General features: G+C 40.1%; 2 protein-coding genes across 2 annotated transcripts in view; one reads left to right on the top strand and one right to left on the bottom strand.

Annotated features, from left to right (window-relative positions):
• The window catches only part of PTGR1 (prostaglandin reductase 1), a 55,578-nt gene that overhangs the window by 25,148 nt on the left and 7,444 nt on the right, over positions 1 to 22,986 (bottom strand). The window lies entirely within an intron of this gene.
• LOC309798498 (dnaJ homolog subfamily C member 25) lies at positions 3,870 to 21,388 on the top strand. The gene is made up of 4 exons (XM_082611063.1): positions 3,870 to 4,290; positions 16,944 to 17,096; positions 18,885 to 19,355; positions 20,961 to 21,388. Exons 1-4 carry the CDS (start codon positions 3,958 to 3,960, stop codon positions 21,081 to 21,083), a joined length of 1,080 nt encoding a protein of 359 aa, XP_082467189.1. The 5' UTR covers positions 3,870 to 3,957; the 3' UTR covers positions 21,084 to 21,388.

The following is a 22,986-nucleotide window of genomic DNA, read 5'->3' on the forward strand; positions in this document are numbered from 1 at the left end:
TCTTAAATTTTAATGAAGTCCGACTTATCGACCAGGTCTTTCACGGATTGTGCTTTTGGCGTTGTATTGGTAAAGTCACCAACATACTCAAGTTGAGAAAGCTTTTTAATCTGTGATTTTAGTTTTAAAATATATATGCATTGAGCATTGTTTTTCTTCATGTGGAAAAGAAAGATTTGGAGACTTCCTGCAATGTGTGTGAATTAGTTGTGAGTGTACTTGCAAATCTGCAAATGTCACTGTTAATAAAGACTTCTATTTTGGAATAAGTATGTGTGCTTAGTCTGTGACAAGTTCACATCAAATGAAATAAAATTAAGTTCATGGAAGTTTCAAGTCCATATTGATGCTAGAAAATTAATTGTATTCCATATGACTTTCCAATACTGTTTATCAAAACTTGGAAATGCTGTAGAGGTCAATCTCAGTTACCAGAATCCAAAAATTCAGCTGTGATCAAGTTGCTAATCATGAACTCTGTTTTAGGCTATAAGTCTACTAACTCATTGAGGTCATTTGACTAGAGATTGTCTGTGAGGAAATCACTGTTTACCATGCTATCGTTTCTCCTTTTATAAAGAAATCCAAGGAAGAGATAAATAAGGAATAGAATGTATAGGCTACATCTCAAAATTCCATGTTTGCTCATCTAATCTTGAAATTTGGACTAAAATAAATAGAGCCAAAGGCCAGAGATTAGATAATAAGGATGTTTTGGTTTCAGATGTTATTGCTTAAATAATTTAATATTGGTCAACACAACCCTAATTGTGTTAGGGTTTTGTTGATTTATTGAATGTGTTTTTACCTAAGCAGTTGAGCCACAGGAGGTAATAACTCTTAAACCCCATTCCCCGGGTTCTAGTATGAAATGAACCAATGATTGATAAGCCTCCCTGCTTCTTCTAGTACAGCCTTGGGAAAGAAAGTCAGGAAAGAAGAAGTTCTGCTCTGTGGACAATGGTTGTGGGGAAAGGGACTTCCCTGGAGGCGCAGTGGTTAAGACTCCGCACTCCCAATGCAGGGGGCCCGGGTTCGATCCCTGGTCAGGGCACTGGATCCCACATGCATGCTGCAACTAAGAGTTCGCATGCCACAACTAAGGAGCCCTCGAGACACAACTAAGGAGCTGGCAAGCCGCAACTAAGGAGCCCGTGAGCCACAAGGAAGGGGCCCATCTGCCGCAACTAAGACCCAGCACAACCAAATTTAAAAAAAAAAAAAGGGTGTGGGGAAAACATGACAAGTGGGATAGCCCTGTGGCTGCACTTAGTAGTACATCCATTCCTACTGGATCAAGATGTAGGGCTTTTTACAAATACTATTGGATTCAATTAGCTGTTATTATTTTCTTGTATTACCCTTATCTGGTTTTGGAATCTATATTACACTAACTTCATAAAACGAGTAGGCAGGTTTTGAAAGTTGTCTATTTTTTTTGGTAACAATTTGTTCTTTTCAGGAGAACAGTCTGATGACTTTTTCAGTCATCAACAGTCTGATGACAGTCTGATGACTTTTCCAGTTTCCTTAATATTTATACAAGCACCACTTTTGGCATTTTATATATTTCTAGGAACTTTTGCATCCCATCCATGTTTTCAACTTACTATCTATTTGGTGGTTTTCCTAATATTTTATTCGAGATTCTGTTTCATGGAGTTTTCTACAATGAGAGAGATGAAATGAAACCTGAGCAGGTCAACACTTTTCAAACACATCGTCCACCTCTCTGAGTAGGGTAATTCTGTCCAGGATGTAGCACCCCCATGACTAGTCTATCATCTGACTCTTACCTGGCCTGGCCCTTCTGTGGTCCTCCCTGGTTGCCATCTAGTTTGCCTTACCTTCTCTCAGAGTACTAACCCCAGCTTAGGGATCCTCCTTGATGATGCTGGCCATGGTTAATAACCAAAAGGGGTAAAAGAGAACTCTAAGGGGTATAGAGGAAAGAAGTAGTAAATGCGTGCTTTATAGGTACAGGATTTCCTTCTGGAGTGATGAAAGTTTCTGAAACTAGATCCTGGTGATGGTTGCACAACTTTGTGAAAGTACTTCATGCCACTGGATTGTACACTCACTTTAAAATGGTATGCCTGAAACTAATATAATACTGCATGTCAATTATACATCAACATAAATACATACATACATACACTGGTTCAGATGGTAAATTTTGTTATGTGTATTTTTCTACAATAAAAAAAATGAATCTCAGACTTGGGGCAAGAGCCTCCTCTGAGTGTCTTAGTTCCTTATTTATTTACATTTCCCTCAGTCACAGGGGTAGCAGCTACCCTTTGCATTTACTATTTTAAAAACTTTTTGTTATGTATAAACATAAAGTCTACCACCTTAGCCATTTTAAAGTGTACACACACTTTTGTTCCACAGTTCTAGAGGTTATAAGTCTGAAATCAAGGTGTTGGCAGGGTTGGGTCCTCTTGGGACCTCTGAGGGAGAATCTCTTCCATGCCTCTCTCCTAGCTTTTAGTGGTTGCTGGCAATCCTTGGTGTTCCCTGCTTTGTGGTAGCATAACTCCAGTTTCTGCTTCTGGCTTCACATGGTTGTCTTCCCTGTGTGCACGTCTCTGTTTTCTCCTCTTATAAGGTCACTGGATTCAGTGACTTCATTTTAACTGATTACATCTGCAAAGACCCTGTTTCCAAATAAAGTCATATTCACTGGTACCAGAGGTTAGGACTTGAACATATCTTTTTGGGGAGACACAATTCGACCCACAACAGGAGTCATCACCAATGTGGTGGCAAAGAAAACTGATGCCACACAGAGAAATCTGCACATAGACCTGTTTACTGGAGGGAAAAAAAAAGTCCCCTTTTCCTTTTCCAGCCTTGCAGTGTGCTTCAAGCACCCTCTACTGGCAAAGTTTAACATCCAGCCAGCTGGCAACAGGGAAATGTAGTCTGCAGAGTGCTGTTCCCTGGGGCAAGGGATGATGGGCTTTGCAGCTCAGAGGCAATACATTCATAACAGCCACAGACTAAAGTTCTGTCTGCTTTGAAGTGAGCCTTCCCTACATTAGTTTTAGCTTGACTACGGAGCTCTAAATCAGCTCTGGGACTAAAATCTGGGAAGGGAAGAGTCCAAAGAGAGGAGATGCTTAGGCTAGGTCTGGTAGGTTATAGGAGGTTGGAAGGCCTTGAAGTGGGAGAGGGATGATATTTTAGGGAGAGGGACCAGTATGAGCAGAAGCAAAGCATGGGAGACCCTAGGTTGTTATGGAATTCTGAAAGCCACGTTAAGGTATCTGAACTCTAATCTGAGGGTGAAGTTGGGTAAGAGTAACATGACCAAATTTGTAATGTAGAAAATTTCCTTTATCTCCAGGCAGCACGGGAACTCCTTCTGTTTGGGAAGGAGAGCCCTGAACAGGCAGCAATGAGCTTCTATAGGAGGAGTGTGTGTGAAGGAAGTGGACTGGGAAACCTGCATAGCTGAAGAACCTCATGGGAGACAAGGTTCAATGCGAATCATCAAATGCTTCAAGTATGGAAACGACATGATCTGATGTGGAGATGGCTGGCATCCCAAGCACAACACCAGAGGGCAAGAGAGCCAGACTACCTACCAATGGCAGCAAACGAAGTCATGATGCCTAAAAGATTGCCTGGGAAGGGCACTGTGGACAGTAGAGCACTCTGCATACACTGGTTAAGTGCACCTCAGACACAGAGACATCCTTTAGGTACGTCCAACTAAGGACAAATCCTCTGGGACTAGGAACGCGTTCACAGACACAGCGGAAGCAGCCGCGCGACTGAAGCGTCCTGCTCCCCAGCAACGGTCGTGACGGAAGTGGTTGAAGCAGCCGCGCCCGGTGCGCCTGCGCGGAGGCGCCGCGTGCTGACGTGGATCTGGGTCTAGCAGCCCAGCCGGGCGCGCGGTGGAGTGCCGGGGTGCGGCTGGGCTAGTGGAGCCGTGGCCCAGCCGGGATGGCGACGCCGATCGCTCCGCGCCGGGGAGCCGGCGCTACCGGCCGGCGCTGGTTGGTGCTGCTGCCGCCCCTGCTGCTGGCTGTGCTGCTGCCGCGGCCCGCGGCGGCCCTGGTGGAAGGGCTCTACTGCGGCACGCGGGACTGCTACGAGGTGCTGGGGGTGAGCCGCACGGCGGGCAAGGCGGAGATCGCGCGGGCCTATCGCCAGCTGGCTCGGCGCTACCACCCCGACCGCTACCGGCCCGAGCCCGGCGACGAGGGCCCCGGACGGACGCCGCAGAGCGCTGAGGAGGCCTTCCTGCTGGTGGCCACCGCCTACGAGACTCTTAAGGTAAGCCTGGGGGCGCGGATGGGCTGCGAGGACCCGCTGGCGAAGCGCGCGGCGTGGCCCTTTCGGGCCCTGGCCCGTGGAGCGAGGCTCCCTGTGACTCTGGCGCCGGGCGCGACCACCGCCACCACCCTTAGGATGCTCGCGCTTCCCCACGTGAGAGAGCGCATACGGCCCACTGACAAAGATGGGAACACCCTCGGTCTTGGAGGGCAGCCAGCCCTCTCCTTTTTGTTACAGTCTTTTTTATGCAAAGCTTTGGGCTTCTTACGATTTAGTGAAAATGTTTTAATAACGTGCAGCTCACTCTCGGAAAGCAGGGTGATTATTATTCCCAAGATCTGTGATAGAACACAGGAAAGGGCTCCAGTGACGGTGAGATCGCCCGAATTTGAGATGACAGAAACTTGGTTTCTGGGGATGGTATTAATTGTGACATTTAGCTTGGGTTTAAGGATGTAGAAAAATACTAAGAAGAACACTGGATGTTTGACTCCGGCTCTGAACACCCCTGTATGACCTTGGATAGTGACTTAATAGGTCAGAGTACCTGTTTCTTCATAGGCACAATTAAGGCCATGATGCCTGCTCCACGGGTTGTTATGAGGTTAAATGATGAATGAGAAACCCCCTATACAGGACCTGCAAATAGGTGCTTAATGACTTGGGTTTCAAGACTGAGAATTTCTAGGAAGTATTTTGTGAGTATATGTGTAGTCATTTGCCAAAGGTTTTATTGAGTCTTGTGGGGATGGGGAGATTTAGCCTGATCCTGTTTTCTTCTGCTGGGAAAAGCAAACCATAAGAAATCACTAAGTACAAAACATATTTGGTGGAAGTGTTACTGCTTCAAGGGCCCCATCATGCTAATGCAACAGGAGTTGCAGTTGTAGGGTACTTTTTTCTAGCTTTTTCTTTTCTTTTCTTTTTGAGGCAGAGTTTTCCATGTTGCTGTATCGTCTGCTTTTGGTGACTACTTTGAGTGGGTATGCTATAATTTAACCATGGATTATGTTTCCAGGTTAGATTTCCAGAGCTGAAAATACTGAGTCAAGGAGTTAATGGCTTACTTTCCAGAGCACTTTGGATAATATGGAGTCATGAAATTCACTAAATTCTCACCAGCATTGGTGAGATGTAATTTTTATTGGCAGTTAACTGAGGAATGGGGGGGTTGGGAAAGTGCTGAGGCCGGAGGGCTTGGTTGCCTATTATTTGGGATAGAGAGTGATTGAGGAAAGACTTCAGAAAGATGGGAAAGAACTTCATTCAAGGCGGCCCAGCATGTGAAGCTCCAGTCTGCTTTTCTGCAGTGAGGAAAGATAGTGGTCCAGACGAGCATCCAGAAGGCCTGCCACTGGTCCTCCAAAGCCCTCGTGGCACAAGAGGGAGCACTGGGCAGGTGGAGAACTTCCAGAAGAGAGGCGGCAGAAACAGTGGCGACTGTTCCCTTCTGCTGGGGTTGGAGATGGGGAGATTTGGCATGAAAATGGTGAGCATGATAGTAAGAACTTTGAAAAAAAGTGCCAAGAAATAGAGACTATAGAAAATCTGGCTGGGAGGAATCCCAGGACTCTAAATATTCTTGCCCTTTTCTCGAAGAGACAAATTCAGAGGCTGACCTGGCTGTAATGTTTGCCTCTAAATGCTGCTACGAGTTTAGCACTGACTTGTGAGCTAATAAAAAGCTCAATAAAATAATGTGTCCACTCAAGAACAAGGAACTTTGAGGCAGTTAAAAACTAACATGTCTGGAGAAAGTAACACTTACTCTTGATTGGGACAGGTTTGCGGTAGCAGCAAATGCCTCCAAACAGGAAACTAGAATTGGAGTTGCACTGATGGAGGGTGGGAGAGAGCGTTCTATAGCTTCCCCAACCCCACTCGTTATTACTGCAGGAGAACGGAAATTATCTGTGAGAGAAAAGGGGTGTCTGGGCTTGGTTTGGACCCATGGAAATCAGACTTAGTTGGGCTCTATGAAAACTCCCATGTTAAATTTATAGAGATAGATAGGGGTTCCACTTCCAAGTGGAACACCTTCAGAAACTTTTTTTTTTTTTTTTTTTTTTTTTCAGTACGCGGGCCTCTCACTGTTGTGGGCTCTCCCGTTGCGGAGCACAGGCTCCCGACGCGCAGGCTCAGCAGCCGTGGCTCACGGGCCCAGCCGCTCCGCGGCATGTGGGATCCTCCCAGACCGGGGCACGAACCCGCGTCCCCTGCATCGGCAGGTGGACTCTCAACCACTGCGCCACCAGGGAAGCCCCCTTCAGAAACTTTTTAAAACACTTCATTGCAGATGCTCTCTCCTGGAATAAGGAAGAGGACTTTGACTTGCCATGTGTGGAAGAAGTTATTAAAAACAAACAGGGTTGTCTGATTTTATTGCTGTCATAATGGAGAATTGTGAGAAGGTTGCCAGACGGTATCATTTCTGGGTAATGCAGAGATCTGATAAACTGCGGTCATCCCCTTGAGGCAACAGGGATGCAACCACTGTTTTGCTTGGATTATATCCACAGACTGGAAAGAGGGCTTGTGAGGGATAAGAGGTCCACCTGGCCTTTACTACGAGCAGGTCAGATAGAATAGTGAGAGAAGCTGATAAGTTCCAGTGGCTCTGGAATGAAGACGAGCCGCAGAAGCCTACCTGAAATTCCATATATCATCTCATGGGGGCAGCAACTGCAGACCTGGGACCGCATTTCATTTCTATTTGCTCTTTTTGTATAGACGCTATATATTTCTCCATAAAGAATAGCAATAAACCCTGTGAGAGCTGAAGAGGAGGGAGGGGCTTGGGAAGACTGTGTCCTCCTTCACAGCCACGTTCAGTTATTGCTGGCATGTGGAGGGAAAAGTTGATTCTACATTTGCTTTGTAGAATGCCCAGATAGATTCCATCTCTGGAACAGTGCATCTAACAGAAATTGTTTCTTTTGTGAAATCGGAAATAAATTAGTTGTAAGTTCATTGGAGCCAGGAGCCTTTTTTCTCTCCCCATAATTTTTTGATAACCTTCTTAATTTCTTATTCTTGGTCTGTTCAAGTCTCTTAGCATTTTTAACATGTATGATATAAAAAGCTATATTATATGCTTATTATAATCTTACAGTGGTGTTCCATCAAAACTTATAACAACCAAGCATCTCTGAATGACCAAAATGAGAATTATATTTGTGTAAGATATAGTGGATTTATGACTCTGAAGTTGTCTTGGTTAAATAAATGCCTCTGAGAGAGAGTTTAGATGCAAATTGTTAAAAAATAAGGATACTAACATGATTTAAATGCAGTTGGTCAGACAAGGAGATACTATCACAGTTGGTCATTGTTTTCATAGCAACAGAGATTCTACCTGTGAATAGAGAGATTGAGAAAAACCAGAAAAAGAAGGATGGGTAATAATGGAAGGCAAAGGGACTTGTCAGATGCTTTTACCAAGTCATGCTTAGTTCATATTCTCAAATAACTTAAACCTCTAGGTCTCAGCAGGACTTGAAACCATTATGATTTCACACACTGCTTTATATTTGTTTCATAATGTGAGTTAAGACGATGAAATAACTATTTAGTGTATTTGACTACTGGGGATTCAGGGACACATGGACTTTGGAAGTTAAGTAAACAGACTCTCACTCGCTCTGTCAACACTGGATCTTTTCATGTGGATATAGCACTTATCACACTGCACTGTATATCCTGAGTGGCCCTTCTCCCCTCTCCACTAAACTTCATTTTTGCATGTATATCCATGGCACCTAGCACAGTGTCTGGCACATAGATAATGAATGCTTGTAAAATAAAAACTCCTATCTGGAGATAGATTCAGATAGGATGGAAATCGAAAGTGGATTTCTGGCGTTTTGACATTGTTATGTGAAGCCTACTTTGGCATTTTATCCCAAATTAATTGTAGTTTTAAAGAGTGGTACAGATAAAGTAGATTGGATGGGTATGAATGAAAAATTCCTGCATGAGAGAAAAATTACACTTCTGTTTTTAAGGAGAAATTATTTTCTCAGGGTTTTTGAGAACATTAATTATTTTTGATATAGATACAAACTGGATGAATTAGATAAAATGAGAAGGATGGCATAGAAATAAGCAGATGAGGGAATAGGTGGTAAGGATGCACTTAGAAAAACTGTAATTGGTAGAAAATGGTAGAGTTTGACAGCATTTTACAAGATCATGAGAGAAGAACATGGAAAAGGTCTTGGAGGTATTACTGGCGTGCAGGTTATCTGATAAATTGAAGGGATGCGTAGAGAGAGCTTTATGCTCCTCCAGCCTTGTCTTGGCAGGGAAGTCACAGGAACATGTCAGTTTCTTTTTGCCAGTCTGGTTGATGTGGCAGGGCTTTAGCACTTAAGAATGATTTGACAAAAAGGGGATTATGAACTTCCAGCCCTATTATGGTTACTGTTTATTGTACTCCCTTTGTATATTTGCTTAACCCTTTCTCTAACTGGTACTGACATAGGTGCTGGGGGAGGAGACCATAACAATGAAAAAGGCACAGTTCCTGCCTTTAAGCTTTTAATATAAGAAGGATACAGATACTTATTGTTTGGTTATTATTTATCTAAGTTATATAATAAAAACGTGTAGATTATATTGCAGCACTGAGAGAACACAATTATTTCTTCTCAGAGGATTGGAGAAGAATGTACTCTTTGATTTGGATCCAGAACAGTCACCAAGGTTGACTGTGGAGGGACATTTCTGGTAGAGAAAGGTCTTGATCCACGAAAACATGGAGTCATGAGTGTGCAAGGCTAGTTCCAGGAATGGGATGTAGGATCACTTTTATTATGCTTTTCCCAGGGACTCTTCGTTTTGGAGGAAAAAAATTAACTGCATTTATTGGCATTACTATTTTTCTTTTCCAGCATCGATCCAGATTTTAATCAGTCATTCATAATAATTGGGTATTCATAAAACTAACAGAAATGATGTAAATTTCTATTACAGTTGTGAGGCTGATAAACAGCCAAGTTAAGTAAGCTTGATGGCAGATAATTTTCATTTCACATGCCAACTGTAATTGGTCTCAACTCCATGTAGCACTTGTAAATCTGGGGGCCTTGTCTGGGTGTAGTGGAAAAGATGACATGTTAAACTGTTCTCCCATGGGCCCAGAAGAAGGGTGTGGTACTTTATGTGCCACATTTGCTATTTCTGCTGTGAACCCTTAAGTGTTGTTTATTTTTTACTCATCCCTTAAAATTTCACCTGTTATTCCCTACTTATGGCCAAGGTTGATTATACACCAGATGTGTTTAAATCTAGTGCTGTGACTACCTGACACATGATGGTATCAACAACCCATCAGAGCTTTTTTGAGTAACACAAAAACTACTGAGTTGATATAATTCTAGCCAGAAACCAAGCACTTGACGTTTTGATTTTGCTTGTGCAAATTTATCATGGGTAAACAATATTTTGAGATAGTCAGAGCACAAAGACCCTTACTGTATTTTTAGAGACCGTAGGGGATCTACTGTTTCTAGGTTAGAAGCCTGTCAGGTGCATGGTAGGGAGAATGTTTCAGGAGACTGGAAATAGTTTGGGATTGACCCTTCAAGCTGTGTTCAGGCATGTGAACCTTATGTATTGAAGAGTTACCAGAGGTTTTAAAGTGCATAAGTAACACAATCTGATGTTTGTTTCAGAAAGAAGGTTCTGGGAACAATATGGAAGATGGGTTGGGGGAAGGCAGGAAGGTATTCGTGGCTGAACGCATTTTATTTCCATCTTAGTCTTCTGGAATCTTATCATCCCTCTTTGGTAATGTAAGAATCTCTTATTTGGTTAATTTCTCATTCCTTAATTTTGCTTCTTTTAAAGCTATGGTCACATTTTTCTTCTTTCTTCATTGTTGGCTATCCTTACTTCCTCGTCCCCCTTTCATTTAAACAGTCATAGAATGACATGTGTATCAGCACACGTTCTGGAGCTGTTCTTTGTAAGATGAATAGTGATGTTCTAAGCATCAGATAAGAGGGCTGCTCTTCCTTTTGGAACTATTTGTGGCATTTGATGTTGACCCCATAGTTCTTTAAGCTGTTCTCCCTTGACTCCCTTCATGTAATTCTCTCCCCTTTCTCCAAGCTTTCTAGCCATTTCTTTTAGTCTGTATTTCTTTTCCTCTGCCTTCACCATAAACATTCCATTTCCTTAGAGTCCTGTCCTTTGGGTACTCTTTTCTTTTTATTTTCTAAGCTTGTCCTGATGAAACTCAACGACATCCTTGACAACCCTGAAATCCGTGTATTCTCTAGGTTCATATTTTTCAATTGTCTCTCATTTGTAGCACAGGTACCCAAAATTATACATGAAACTAATCCTGTTTTCTTTGTTAAAGCATAAATTTTAAAAGAGGTTGACTCTTGTACAAATACAAAATGAACATGTGTCAAAGATTTTATTTAATTCATTAATTAATGAGGGAACCAGTAAGATATTAAAACCAGTTCAAAAGAGGAAAAGTGCCACACAGTTTACAGTCAAGACAAGGAGTGCTGAAATGCCTGTAATACTGGTCAATATGACAAGGCAGTTATCAGTTTCCTTAATTCCACTGGTCACAATTTGTCTTTTTGTGACTAAGAATTATTTGCATTACTTCCAGTTTTCTACAAGTTACTTCTTTCTCTACAAAGTTAAAATAGACTTTTCAAAGACAAATAAAGGCACACCCCTCCTACAGGAATCGATAATCCTTGGAGGCTCCAGGCATTGAAAAGCTATCCAGTAATTTTCTTTCCTCCCCATTTCAAAATCTTCCACAATCTTCTCCACACTTGCTGTCCTCTTCCTTTATTCTTAGAATAACATGGTTCACACAGTGACTATAATTAGAAACATCACTATCATGCTCAACATGATTGATTCCTGTACCCCTTTCATCACTAAGTCCTATTTGTTCTACTTCTTAGTCTCTAAAATCTGTTTCTCCCTCATTCCTTTCTTTACAATTCTATCAGAGTTATCGTCCAAAAATATATACTTCTACTCAATGCTATTTATTTTTCTCATACTTGAAAACATTTTATGTTTGAATAGCACAGACAGTAACACCCTAACACTTTAGCATGGCATATAAGATCCCCTGTGGTTCTTATCCAAACCTATCTTCCTGGCCACAGTTACACTACTCCTTTCTTCCCTAAACTTCCCCAGTGCTTAAGCTTCACTGAATCTGTTCTATACACTGATGCTTCTGTACCTTAACACTTGCTGTTCCCCTTGCCTGGAACAAATTTTACCACATCTTACTTCCTTTTCAGGATCTAGCACTCATTTCATGCCTTCTGTGAATCCCATTACCAGTGGTCTCAGGCACAGTTAGTCCTTAGTACATTGAATTGTGCTCTTCTTGCTTGCTAGATTCTTCTTGTAGATGGGAGAGTTGTTGAGGCCAGGTCCTTAATTTATTTGTTTTTTTATCCTCCTTTGTGCTCAGCACATGGCTTAAGGCCCTGCATAACTATTTTCTGAACTGAAAGTAACTAAGGTTTTTTAAAGCTCAGGTAACCAAGTAGATGGTAATACCGTTAACTGAGACACAGGAGCAGATGTGGGTTTTGAGCGTGTTGAATCTGAGATATTTATGTTACATTTAGGAAATGTTCAGGAGGTATCTGAAAATAGTAGGAGCAGGGAAAGCAGATCTGAGTGTCACTCGTATATGATATATAGGTGATACTGCAAATGATGGAAGTTGCTGTGACCACATGTAGACTGAGAAGAGAAGATGTAGAAGATAGTTGCACGAGTGGCTGGTGGGTAGGGAACAGGAAGAGAAATGAAAACTCAGAGCAGTTAACTTTCTTCCTCTTTAGTAGGGTGTAATGGCCTGGAAAAAAATTTAGGGGAACAGATGTTATTTTTTTAAAGGATCATTTGTATGTGTATTTCTCTTAAAAACAGGATTACTATATATATTTAAGAATGAACAAACTATTACTATATTTTCATATATTATTGATTCTTGGCCTTTGCCATCCTAAATGGTTTCTGTTATTTGTACAATCGAAGATTTTTAATGTGAACCTGGCTGCAATATCTAATTATTGCAATTTATGTTTATTGAAATCAAACAATTCATTATTTCTTTCAAGGACAAGAACATAATATATTTTTGCCTCTGGGGAGGGGGGGAATGATCATTTTCATAAGAGAAGGAAGGATTCAGTGCTTTCTTTGCTTGTGGGTTTCCTCTTGTTCACTTTTGATCTAGATATTGGTGGTTATGTTCCAGTCCTCCTGCATATGCCCAAGAGGATTGGGAGTGGAGTGGACACCAGCAGAAGCACCATTTTTTCCTGTAGAGATTAGAAACAAGGAGCTTATTGCCCTGCTTGTCAAGGCTCAGGACAGAGAGGAGGAAGAAACAAGTATAAAGGTTTTGGTTTTGGAAAGAAGTTGGAATCTCCTGACCCTGGGACCTTAAGATCCACAAAATTGCTGAAAGAAAAAGTACTACCTTATTGAAAGGTAAGATATTACACTGTTTTAAGGTTTAAGCTATTTTAGCCACATTAGCATATCTTCATAAGCTATGAAATCAAGCAGTCATTTCTGCCAAGCCCAAGTTTTTGTGGCATAATCACCCATCTTGCCTTCCTGGTGAGATGGAGACCTGTGTGGCTGGAGAGATGTCTAGAGTGAGGGAGAGCCTTTACAAAATTTCATTCAGTTTTGAAATAATATTTATTGAATGCCAGGCACTGTGCTAGGCCTTGGATATACAGAGATTAAGGAATCACCCTACCTGCCTTCTAGAAGTTCTCATTCAAGGAAAAGAAAAAAAACTGATGATTACAATGTGATAAGTGCTATAATAAATAGGTAATAAGTGTAATAAGAGTGGTCTAAATCTGTCTACTAATGTTTATGTTCTAAAGGATTAATAGGAGCCCATGAGGTTGGAAGAAAGGCATGGGCATTTGAGTTAAAGTGAATTATCTGTTCAGTCATAGATATAGAAGAGCATGCTGTACTTGAATAACACACCAAATTCCAGAAATTGCTATCCGAATGTTTGCTATGGGCAAAAGAAGGGAGAGTGATAAGATGTTTCTTAAGTAGGTAAGTTTGGGTCAGTTATGGAGGCCTTGTTGCATGACAAGGAAAATTGAACTTACCTTACTAGACACTGGGAAGCATTGGACAGAACAAACAAAAAAACTGTGAGGCTACTTTAGTCCCAAGATGGGTAGGAGAAAAAATAAATATATGGTATTAAAAATAAATATATGGTAAAAATATGTAAGAATGTACGTGAAACTCTCTAATTGGGTCCCAGTCTGTCTTTTCTTTTTTGCTAATATTCCTGGTATCCTGTGTTCTTATTAGGTTGATTCTAAACTTAGTAGGCTACTGAAGAGTAGGACTTTGACTTAGATTGTTGAGAATCCCTAACTCTTCAATTTGTGCCAACCTTGAACAACCTTGTAAAGTGTATTATGCATGCCTCAGCCTAAAATCCATTTTCTTCATTCTGGAGAGAAAGCTTTAAACACATTAAAGAAAGAAGATTGTGGCTGAATAAATGCTGTAACAAGGAGATCGCAGACCTTCTTGTCTCTAATCATGACCAAAACAGGGTCATGAAATTATGGTGGCCCCAAGGAAAAGAAAACCATTCTAAGAGAAGTCAGACTTGACCCTGAAACCTTTTACAGGGATGAGGTAGTCTGAGGACTCATTATAGAGGGCCCTGAATAGACCCTACAGGCTCTGGTTACAGTAGAGAGGCTAGACATAAGGTATAAATTTTGGAGTTGCTGGTACTGGAGCATTAGCTGACCATCCTGTTAAATGAAGCTCTGGACTTGATGAAGTCACAAATCTAGGGACCAGTGAGAAGATGGTGACTCTGGGGGAAGATATGGGTGAAAAGCTTGAAGAAGGATATCTGCATTCTATGGACTGTGACCTTCACTAAGATAAGAGAACAAACAAGAGAACAGCCACTAGACGCATGACATTCACAGAGCAGATTTCATTGACACTCACAGAGCAGATTTCATTGACACTCACAGATCCTGCTGTATACTTCAACCGGGAGGAGTACAGACAGTCAGAATGGGCAATGGACTGTGCAGAGATAGTGATGCTGGAGGACTGTAGGAATCTCATCTCAGGGGGGCAGTTAGTTTCAAAACTACTTGTAATCTAGTTGGAGCAAGGAGAAGAATCGTGTTTGAAGAAATACATTTCAAAAAGCATCTGCCAAGATTGGGAGGCTGAGTTTAAAAGGCAACGAATTCAGGCCAAAAGCAGAGCATATCTATAAAATTAGCCAAAAGGGCAAAAAAATGGAGGGAGAATGGAAAAATTCTCAAAGGATGTCTTGAAGTACTCAGAATGAAATACATCAAGGGACACAGGCTTTAGTCTTCAGAGCTATCTGTATGACCTGTAACGTTTTACCCTCTTAAGGTTAGAAACTCTAGAATATGATGATGGCTTATAGGAGGAATAATGGACTGACAGTTGAGGCGTGTGGCACGCAGCTTGCGGGATCTCAGTTCCCCTACCAGGGATTGAACCCAGGCCATGGCAGTGAAAGGCTGGAATCCTAACCAGTAGGCCACCAGGGAACTCCCGAGAAAATCTTTTCTAATGGAAGAGAACATACAAGGAGTGAATTTGAAAATAATATCAGCCTGAGCTCAGCTTTCCTTATATAATAGATGATTCGCATATTGGCCCTCCATACAGTGCCATGGAATAGACTTTAAATATATTTACATCTAATTATACTAGATACTACTTCATCTAGCTTCAAATTCTAGTCAGAGGTAAAAAATATTTTGAATGTAATGAGTGTAAGAACTGTTACTGAGGGCTTCCCTGGTGGTGCAGTGGTTAAGAATCCGCCTGCCAATGCAGGGGACACGGGTTTGAGCCCTGGTCCGGGAATATCCCACATGCCGCGGAGCAACTAAGCCTGTGCGTCACAACTACTAAGCCTGCGAGCCACAACTACCGAAGCCTGCATGCCACAACTACTGAAGCCCGTGCACCGAGAGCCCATGCTCTGCAACAAGAGAAGCCACCGCGACGAGAAACCTGTGCACTGCAACGAAGAGTAGCCCCCGCTCGCCATAACTAGAGAAAGCCCACTCACCATAACTAGAGAAAGCCCACTCACCATAACTAGAGAAAGCCTGCGCACAGCAACGAAGACCCAACGAAGCCAAAAATAAGATTAAAATAAATTTAAAATAAATAAATTTATTTTTTAAAAAAAGAACTGTTACTGAGAATGTGCTCATTCAAATTCAGAATTCTTAATAGAAAATACATAATGATATTAATGGGTACAGGAAGGATTTATCATTAGCAAACTTCTTATTTTAAATCTAAGAAACAGCATATTGGAGGACTCGGGAGGAGGCCCTGAACAGACAGACCCCAGCGCCTCTGTGGTAACAAAGCACTAAGTGCAGATTTTGAAATGTTTAGCTAATAATCTGCAACTTTATGAATGTTGAATAATTAATTTATTATAGAAAGAAGTCATCTAGGTTAAAGAAAGATTTTGTTTCATAATGGTTTATGTTGTATTCACTTATAGAGAGTAAAGAATTTGCTGTAGTTTTAGTCTTTAACATTTTTTGGAAACAAGACAAGCTGAAAAATAGGTTTCCTGTGGGATTAAAAAAAAAAAAGCAAATCATAACCTAGTTTGGTAGCTTTTCAACCTATGTAGCTCAGTAAAAGACTGGTGTTTATACCTTTTAGAAACTGATTAAAATTAGAGAAGGTTTTAAGAAATGCTTTATTTGTGACCATTTGAGCAGCATTTCAGAATGCTATAATTTTTTCAACACGTTTGCATGATTAAGAAAGAGCTAATATATTACCTTATTTATGAACTGGGCTGTGAAAATGTGTTATAATAGTGAAATACTACATATTTTTAACCTGTTTTTGTATGCTGTATGTCATCTGATATACAAAATAACCCTGTAAAATTAGTAGGGCAACTATTAATATCTCTAATTTACGAGTGAAGAAGAGTGAGGCTCAGAGAAGCTAAAATTTTTGCCTGATATCACAAAGCTAGACTTTGACCATTATACTGCATCGATGTCTCAATGTTTCCTTGGGATGAGCATAATTCAATTTTGAGGGCATAGACTGGTTTTGTCTACTTTTTTGTTGTTTTAATCGTTGCTTTCAAAAGAAAACCTTCTATACAAGGTTGGGACATGATTGTGAATATCTACAACAGCGATAAACATTCTTTTTTTTCTATCAACAGTTACTGAGAGTAGGTGTCAACATGCTCTTAAATTATAAGAACACGGCGACATCCTTATTAGCACCGCAGCGCTGGCTAAAAAGGCATGGTTCATTGCTACTGAAGTGTTTTTATTTTTTCCAGGAGGACTGATACTCCTCAGGAATTTGAGGAAATTTTTTTATTATGCCTTATACCTAGTATTAAAGTTCTGGAAACAAATTTGTGTGTCCCTTTTTGGAATTATGGGAAATTTTTTGATTTTAACAGTTTGTTCTTTTCTTCAGATTGATTACATAATTACAAAACTCTAGATTTGACTTTAACAGATTATTAACTAAGACCATTCTATGAGCCGTCCCATGAAACTGGGTATCTTGTTATTTCACAGGATGAAGAAACTCGAAACGATTATGATTACATGCTGGATCACCCAGAAGAGTACTACAGCCATTACTACCACTACTACAGCAGGCGCTTAGCCCCTAAAGTGGATGTGAGAGTTGTGATCTTGGTCAGTGTGTGTGCTATTTCAGTGTTTCAGGTGTGTATTGATGATGTGTGTACCTATGTGCAGGAGTGCACACTGGCTAGTGCTAGTCGTTAAAACTGAACTAGAAGTACCTTTTTGTAGAATTTTACTTCCAGGTGAGATTAATTTTTTGTGTTAGAAAAATATTTATTTAACCAGTTGATAACATTGGAATCTTTGTTGGCAGGCAATCTAAGAAATCATGAATGTCATTATATAACTGTCAAAAACAAACAAACAAAAAACTCAGATCTTTTTCTCGTTGCCCCCTCTAGAGTATTTTCCATATAACAGCCAGAGTGAATGCCAACTAGACCATATCATTTACAGGTGACCCTTGAACAACATGGGTTGGAACTGCAGTGGTCCACTTACACACGGGTTCTTTTCACTAACTGCAGTGCTGACCCGCAGCAGTGCACCTTCTGAGGTTGGCTGAATCGGAGGATAGGGAGGAGCCGTGCATACGGACGGCCAACCATACGCTGCACTCAGACTTTGCACAGGGTGGTGCCCCCCTGCATTGTTCGAGGACCAAACTACCTTCATAGATTTCCCATTAAACTTGGGGGAAAATGCCAAACTCCTTAATGTGGCCTAACAAGTCCTGGCACCTACCCGCCAAATGCCAGGAGTGTAGAGCTTGCCATCACTGTAACAAACAAAAATGTCTCACACATTTCCACATGACGGCTAAGGGCACTCCTGCTCAGTATGAGAACCACTGAAATAGACTAAAAGTGTTACAGTAACTTTTTATGTTGTTTTAAAGTATCACAGAAATACAAGTTTAGCCTGAAATGAGTTTTCCCTACTATTATTCCTCAACTAACCACCCCTATCATATCCTCCTCTAGAAGAAAAAAGTCAAGTGACTAGAATGAAGCAATTTGCTAGTTTCAGAATTACTTCTCCAGTTTAATTCCCAGAAATGAAATTCAATCGATATGACAAAAGAATTCCTATTGAAAACTAAAGCTGTATATTTTAAACGTATCAGCTTTTGTAGTGTTGCCTTTTCAACAGGGAGAGGAAGGGCAACTTTGCTTTTTTGTTTTAGATAACGTAATACCCTAGTCCCTTTTTTTTTTTTTTGCTATTCCTGATAGATTGCTACTATAATATTTCAGGATATTATTGGTACAACTGCTGTATTTATTCAGTAAAATAGCTGAAATGTGTGGAGGTACTATATGAGGAGAAGGACTTTTTCTGATAATAAAACCCTTTGTGGTTGAATATATTTATGAAGTGACTTAATGTCTTCCTGTCCAAATAAGTAAGGAGTTCAAACATATTTGAATCTTTCAGTTCAGAATGTGATGAGCATTACTGTGGTATGTGCAGATGGTTTAGAGTTGCCCGAGTCTATACCCAGGGATTTTTTGAAAGAAACTCCTCACCAGCTAGTTTTACCATTTGATTCTTCCTCCAGTAAGTAGACTGCAACCTTTAAAAAAAATAGAAGAAGAGGGATTTCTTAGTTGTGATCTAGGGAAGAGTCAAATGGTAAAGATGTGAAATCAACAGGTGTGATGTGATTCCACCGATCCATCCTCTGATCCTGGGTGTCTCCTGTGGAGAATCAGTGGCTTTTTGGCTCAGCTCAGGGCTTATCTGACTTATCAGGCCTGGAGATCCCGTGTCCACATGGGCATTATTCAACTGTATCTTCAACTTACAGAGTAAGATATTGAGGTCCCTGTTTTTAATCAGAATAGGTTTTGGGGGGGGCGTTGTGTTCACCAAGATGAATTTTGGTAATAAAAATGACCCAGTTTTCTTTGTTAAATATTCTAGTTTTTCAGCTGGTGGAACAGCTACAACAAGGCAATCAGCTACCTGGCCACAGTGCCCAAGTACCGTATCCAAGCCATGGAGATTGCCAAGCAGCAGGGATTGCTGAGAAAAGCCAAAGAGAAGGGCAGAAACAAAAAGTCCAAAGAGGAAATTCGTGACGAGGAGGAGAACATCATAAAGAACATTATAAAAAGTAAAATAGATATAAAGGGGGGCTATCAGAAACCCCAGTTCCGTGACCTTCTCCTGTTTCAAATTCTCTTAGCTCCCTTTCACCTGTGCTCATATATAGTCTGGTATTGCCGGTGGATCTATAATTTTAACATCAAAGGCAAAGAATATGGGGAAGAAGAAAGACTATATATCATACGTAAATCTATGAAGATGTCAAAGTCTCAGTTTGATAGTCTAGAAGATCATCAGAAAGAAACTTTTCTTAAACGGGAGCTTTGGATAAAGGAGAATTATGAGGTGAGTAATTACTGTAACCTCCCTTACCAACTTAAAACTAGGTGTGTGACAAGGGATCACAGAAGTGTGCTCAAATTTCTGAAATCGAAGAGTTAAATATAGAAAGATCTTTTGTTGACTGTCTGACTATATTTAGTAGTGGAACAGTGGGGTTTTAACCTATAATTTGTCTTTTTAAAAGATGAACTTCAGGGCTTCCCGGTGGCATAGTGGTTGAGAGTCCACCTGCCGATGCAGGGGACGTGGGTTCATGCCCCGATCCCGGAGGATCCCATATGCCGCGGAGCGGCTGGGCCCATGAGCCATGGCCACTGAGCCTGTGCTCCGCAACGGGAGAGGCCACAACAGTGAGAGGCCCGCGTACCACAAAAAAAAAAAAAAAAAAAAAGATGAACTTCAAATACTTTAATTTACTAATGCTAAAAATTTAAAGTATGGTCTAATTTGTTGTGTTAAACTGTACTATGAATTGCCAGAATGGTTTGGCAAGTAGATATATTCAGCCTACTTATAAAGAACATAAAAATGGAAGGTAACATGGTAGCTCCTAAATTATTTGATAAGTTTTCACTTTTAAGTAATTGAAGCTGCCCACTATATAGTAAACTCTGTCATAGAGTGCTATCCTGGGCTGAATTATCACGGTATTACATGAGGTCATCTTAGTTGTTACTTCCTGAAATTTGGAAGTAAAATAATTTCTTTCTGAAATTTGATATGGCTGTGAAATTGGTTATGAAAACTTGTCCATTTAGCTTCAACTGATATACACGAAAGGTTACAGGAATGAAAGATGTTCTTTGTTCTTAACCTCTGTGGTTTATTTAACCTTCTTTGGGAACTTTAGTTAAAAATATTTTGAAAAACCAATAATTATCATTGAAGATAAAAGTAGTTGTAAGTTCAATTTGGAGACAAATGTATTTATAAGGTCACTTTGTTCCTTGGTTAGGATCAACAAAACTGAAAGTCATCTGTTAGTTACAGAGTACCATGTTAGAAAAATAAAGTGTTGCTTCTTTAATATTGGTCATTAGTCGTAGAGAGGAAATGTTTAAACCCTTTAAACTCAGCTTATATATGATTTCAAGGAGGAAAAGAATGTATTTCCAGGTTACAGAAATCAGTGAAAAAGATTACTAGTTCTTGCACAAGTTATTCTTTTTTATTTAACATTGAACATTAAAGTGCTTAATTGCTTAGTAATCTTAGATGCATGGTTTTCAGAAGACAAACCAGGGCCTCCCTGGTGGCGCAGTGGTTGAGAGTCCGCCTGCCGATGCAGGGGATACGGGTTCGTGCCCCGGTCTGGGAGGATCCCATATGCCGCGGAGCGGCTGGGCCCGTGAGCCATGGCCGCTGGGCCTGCGCATCCGGAGCCTGTGCTCCGCAACGGGAGAGGCCACAACAGTGAGAGGCCCGCATACCGCAAAAAGGAAAAAAAAAAAAAAAAAAAAAAAAAAAAAAAAAAAGAAGACAAACCAATACATTCACTGGAAACTTTTACCTAAAGTTATATTTGAAAAAATATAAACATGCCATAAAGCTAATGACAAATGTTTCTCTTTGGATTGTCAAGTCAGTTTATGTTATTTATACTTACAGGTCTACAAACAGGAACAAGAAGAGGAACTAAAGAAAAGATTAGCAAATGACCCTAGATGGAAGAGATATAGGAGGTGGATGAAGAATGAAGGGCCCGGACGGTTAACGTTTGTGGATGACTGAAGATTGCTGGAATGCTACTATGCCAAACCTTAATTGTGATACTATTTTCATAACTGAATTATTTTAGAAATGTACTGACTGTTCCTCAGCAGTAACTAAAATTCCTCAAGTATTTGATTAAACAGAATAATGTAGAAATTTAAACTTTCCCTTCAAACTTTATACATAAGACATTTATGACTGTTCAATTTTTATAATCAATTTGTGGATTTTGTTAAAAGGTTTGACATGAAGATTTATTAGTTGCCATTTAAAAATTTTATATGTTTGGTTAAAAAATTTGACATGAAAATTTATTAGATACCATTTAAAAATTTTACGTGTTAAGTGTTTATTCTTCAAAAGTGTTTCCTTATTTTGTTATAGTGCTACATTTTTCTGCTTTCGTGGCCTCTAATAGTTTCACAAAACATAAAAATTATAACAGCATTTAATTACATTTTTGAGTGTCTTTCTAGACACAGACTTCTTCAGCAAAATGATTCAACTATCATGTCATCTTTATGACAGTCATTATAGATTTGAAATATGTTCAAAGTGTCTCTCTAGGAGAGTCTTCTGCTGGACTGTCTTTATAATATCTCCTCCCGGTCATAGTATTCTTACTAAGATCAGAAACTCTCCAGGAGAGTGAATCTACCTTCATGTCCTTGTAGGATGATCTTGATTACAGTCATTATAGGACTATAACTGTATTCTCAAACATTTCTCCAGAAAGAACCTTGTAAGAAGGTCTTTTGTACCACAGTATTGCTTTTTTACCCCCCTTCAATTAAAAAAAAAAAAAAGAGCCGAAATAGTGTCATGAAAAGTTCATATATTATGAAGTCCTTGAGTGGTGAAAAATCCATTTTATGTGAGCATATTTACATGCATATAAACCAGAAAGAAGAGGTGCATGGCTGTGTGCTGTTCTATCAAACAATGAAATGTAACTGTTTTATACGTGTGAAAGTGAAAGTAATTCACACGTAATTTGACTGAATCAAGTATGATACTGCAGCAAAGTATCGAAACACGTTCATGGTAGTGAATCAATACTCCTGTTAAAAGACATATCCCAGTCCATCATATTAATAAAATGGTTGCAATATATCACAAGCTTGTTGGTATGACATTTTAAGTCAAAGATTAACATATTGCTTTTGTATTATATAAAAGACATAGCATAAAAGTGTAGGACAGTAGCTATGCAGAGTCTGTTTCTACTCAAAGTAAACTAGTCCTTTCAAGAGCTCAGCCCAAATATGTGACACATACAAAGATGCAGGAGGGAAGAGTTCCATCCTTGCTAATATAGCAAAAGGCCTGAGGTGGGTTATTTAGCCTGTGAGTGAAGGCCTCAATTCCTCATTAGAAAATTAGGGGAGGAGTTTGACCAGATTATCACTAAGGCCTTTTGCAGCTCTAAAATTCTGAAATTATATAATATTTATATTTTTGTAAACTTCAGATGAAAGTGTTTTATGCATCCATTCTTTTTTGGGAGGGTGGAGAAATTACAGTGCTAAATTGTAGGAAGCTGTGCTTCAAACCCCAAATGCCCGACTCTAAACCATAGGTAATTAATGCCTTTGAAAAGTGCTGTGGTTGCAGTCAGTAACCCCTGTCCCAGTGAAGATGTTACCACACACGTGCCACACAACAGCATTATCACCTAAGATTAGACGTGGGTACCATATGTTATTGCAGACCAGAAAGAAATGGAGGCTCTTGCCCTTGTGTTAAAATTTCAAATAAATTTATGATTAACTGTATTTCAAAAGAACCTAGTGATAAGGAAAAACAGGAGGACTGAATATGTTAGAATTCATAAAGGTTGGCTGATAAAAGCCATGTATCTTTGGATATTATTTTGCATATATGCTAGCTTGCTGTATTTCTTTCTGTCTTTATATAGAAG

The sequence above is a fragment of the Mesoplodon mirus genome, assembly GCF_964341445.2.
Source record: "Mesoplodon mirus genome assembly, chromosome: 1".
Lineage (NCBI taxonomy): Eukaryota > Metazoa > Chordata > Mammalia > Artiodactyla > Ziphiidae > Mesoplodon > Mesoplodon mirus.

Excerpts from the sequence above, each read along its gene's own strand:
- LOC309798498 (XM_082611063.1), top strand. The coding sequence starts at position 3,958 with ATGGCGACGCCGATCGCTCCGCGCCGGGGAGCCGGCGCTACCGGCCGG. Across the intron at positions 17,097-18,884 it reads GTGCTATTTCAGTGTTTCAG|TTTTTCAGCTGGTGGAACAG; the intron begins GTGTGTATTGAT and ends TAAATATTCTAG. Across the intron at positions 19,356-20,960 it reads GGATAAAGGAGAATTATGAG|GTCTACAAACAGGAACAAGA; the intron begins GTGAGTAATTAC and ends TTATACTTACAG.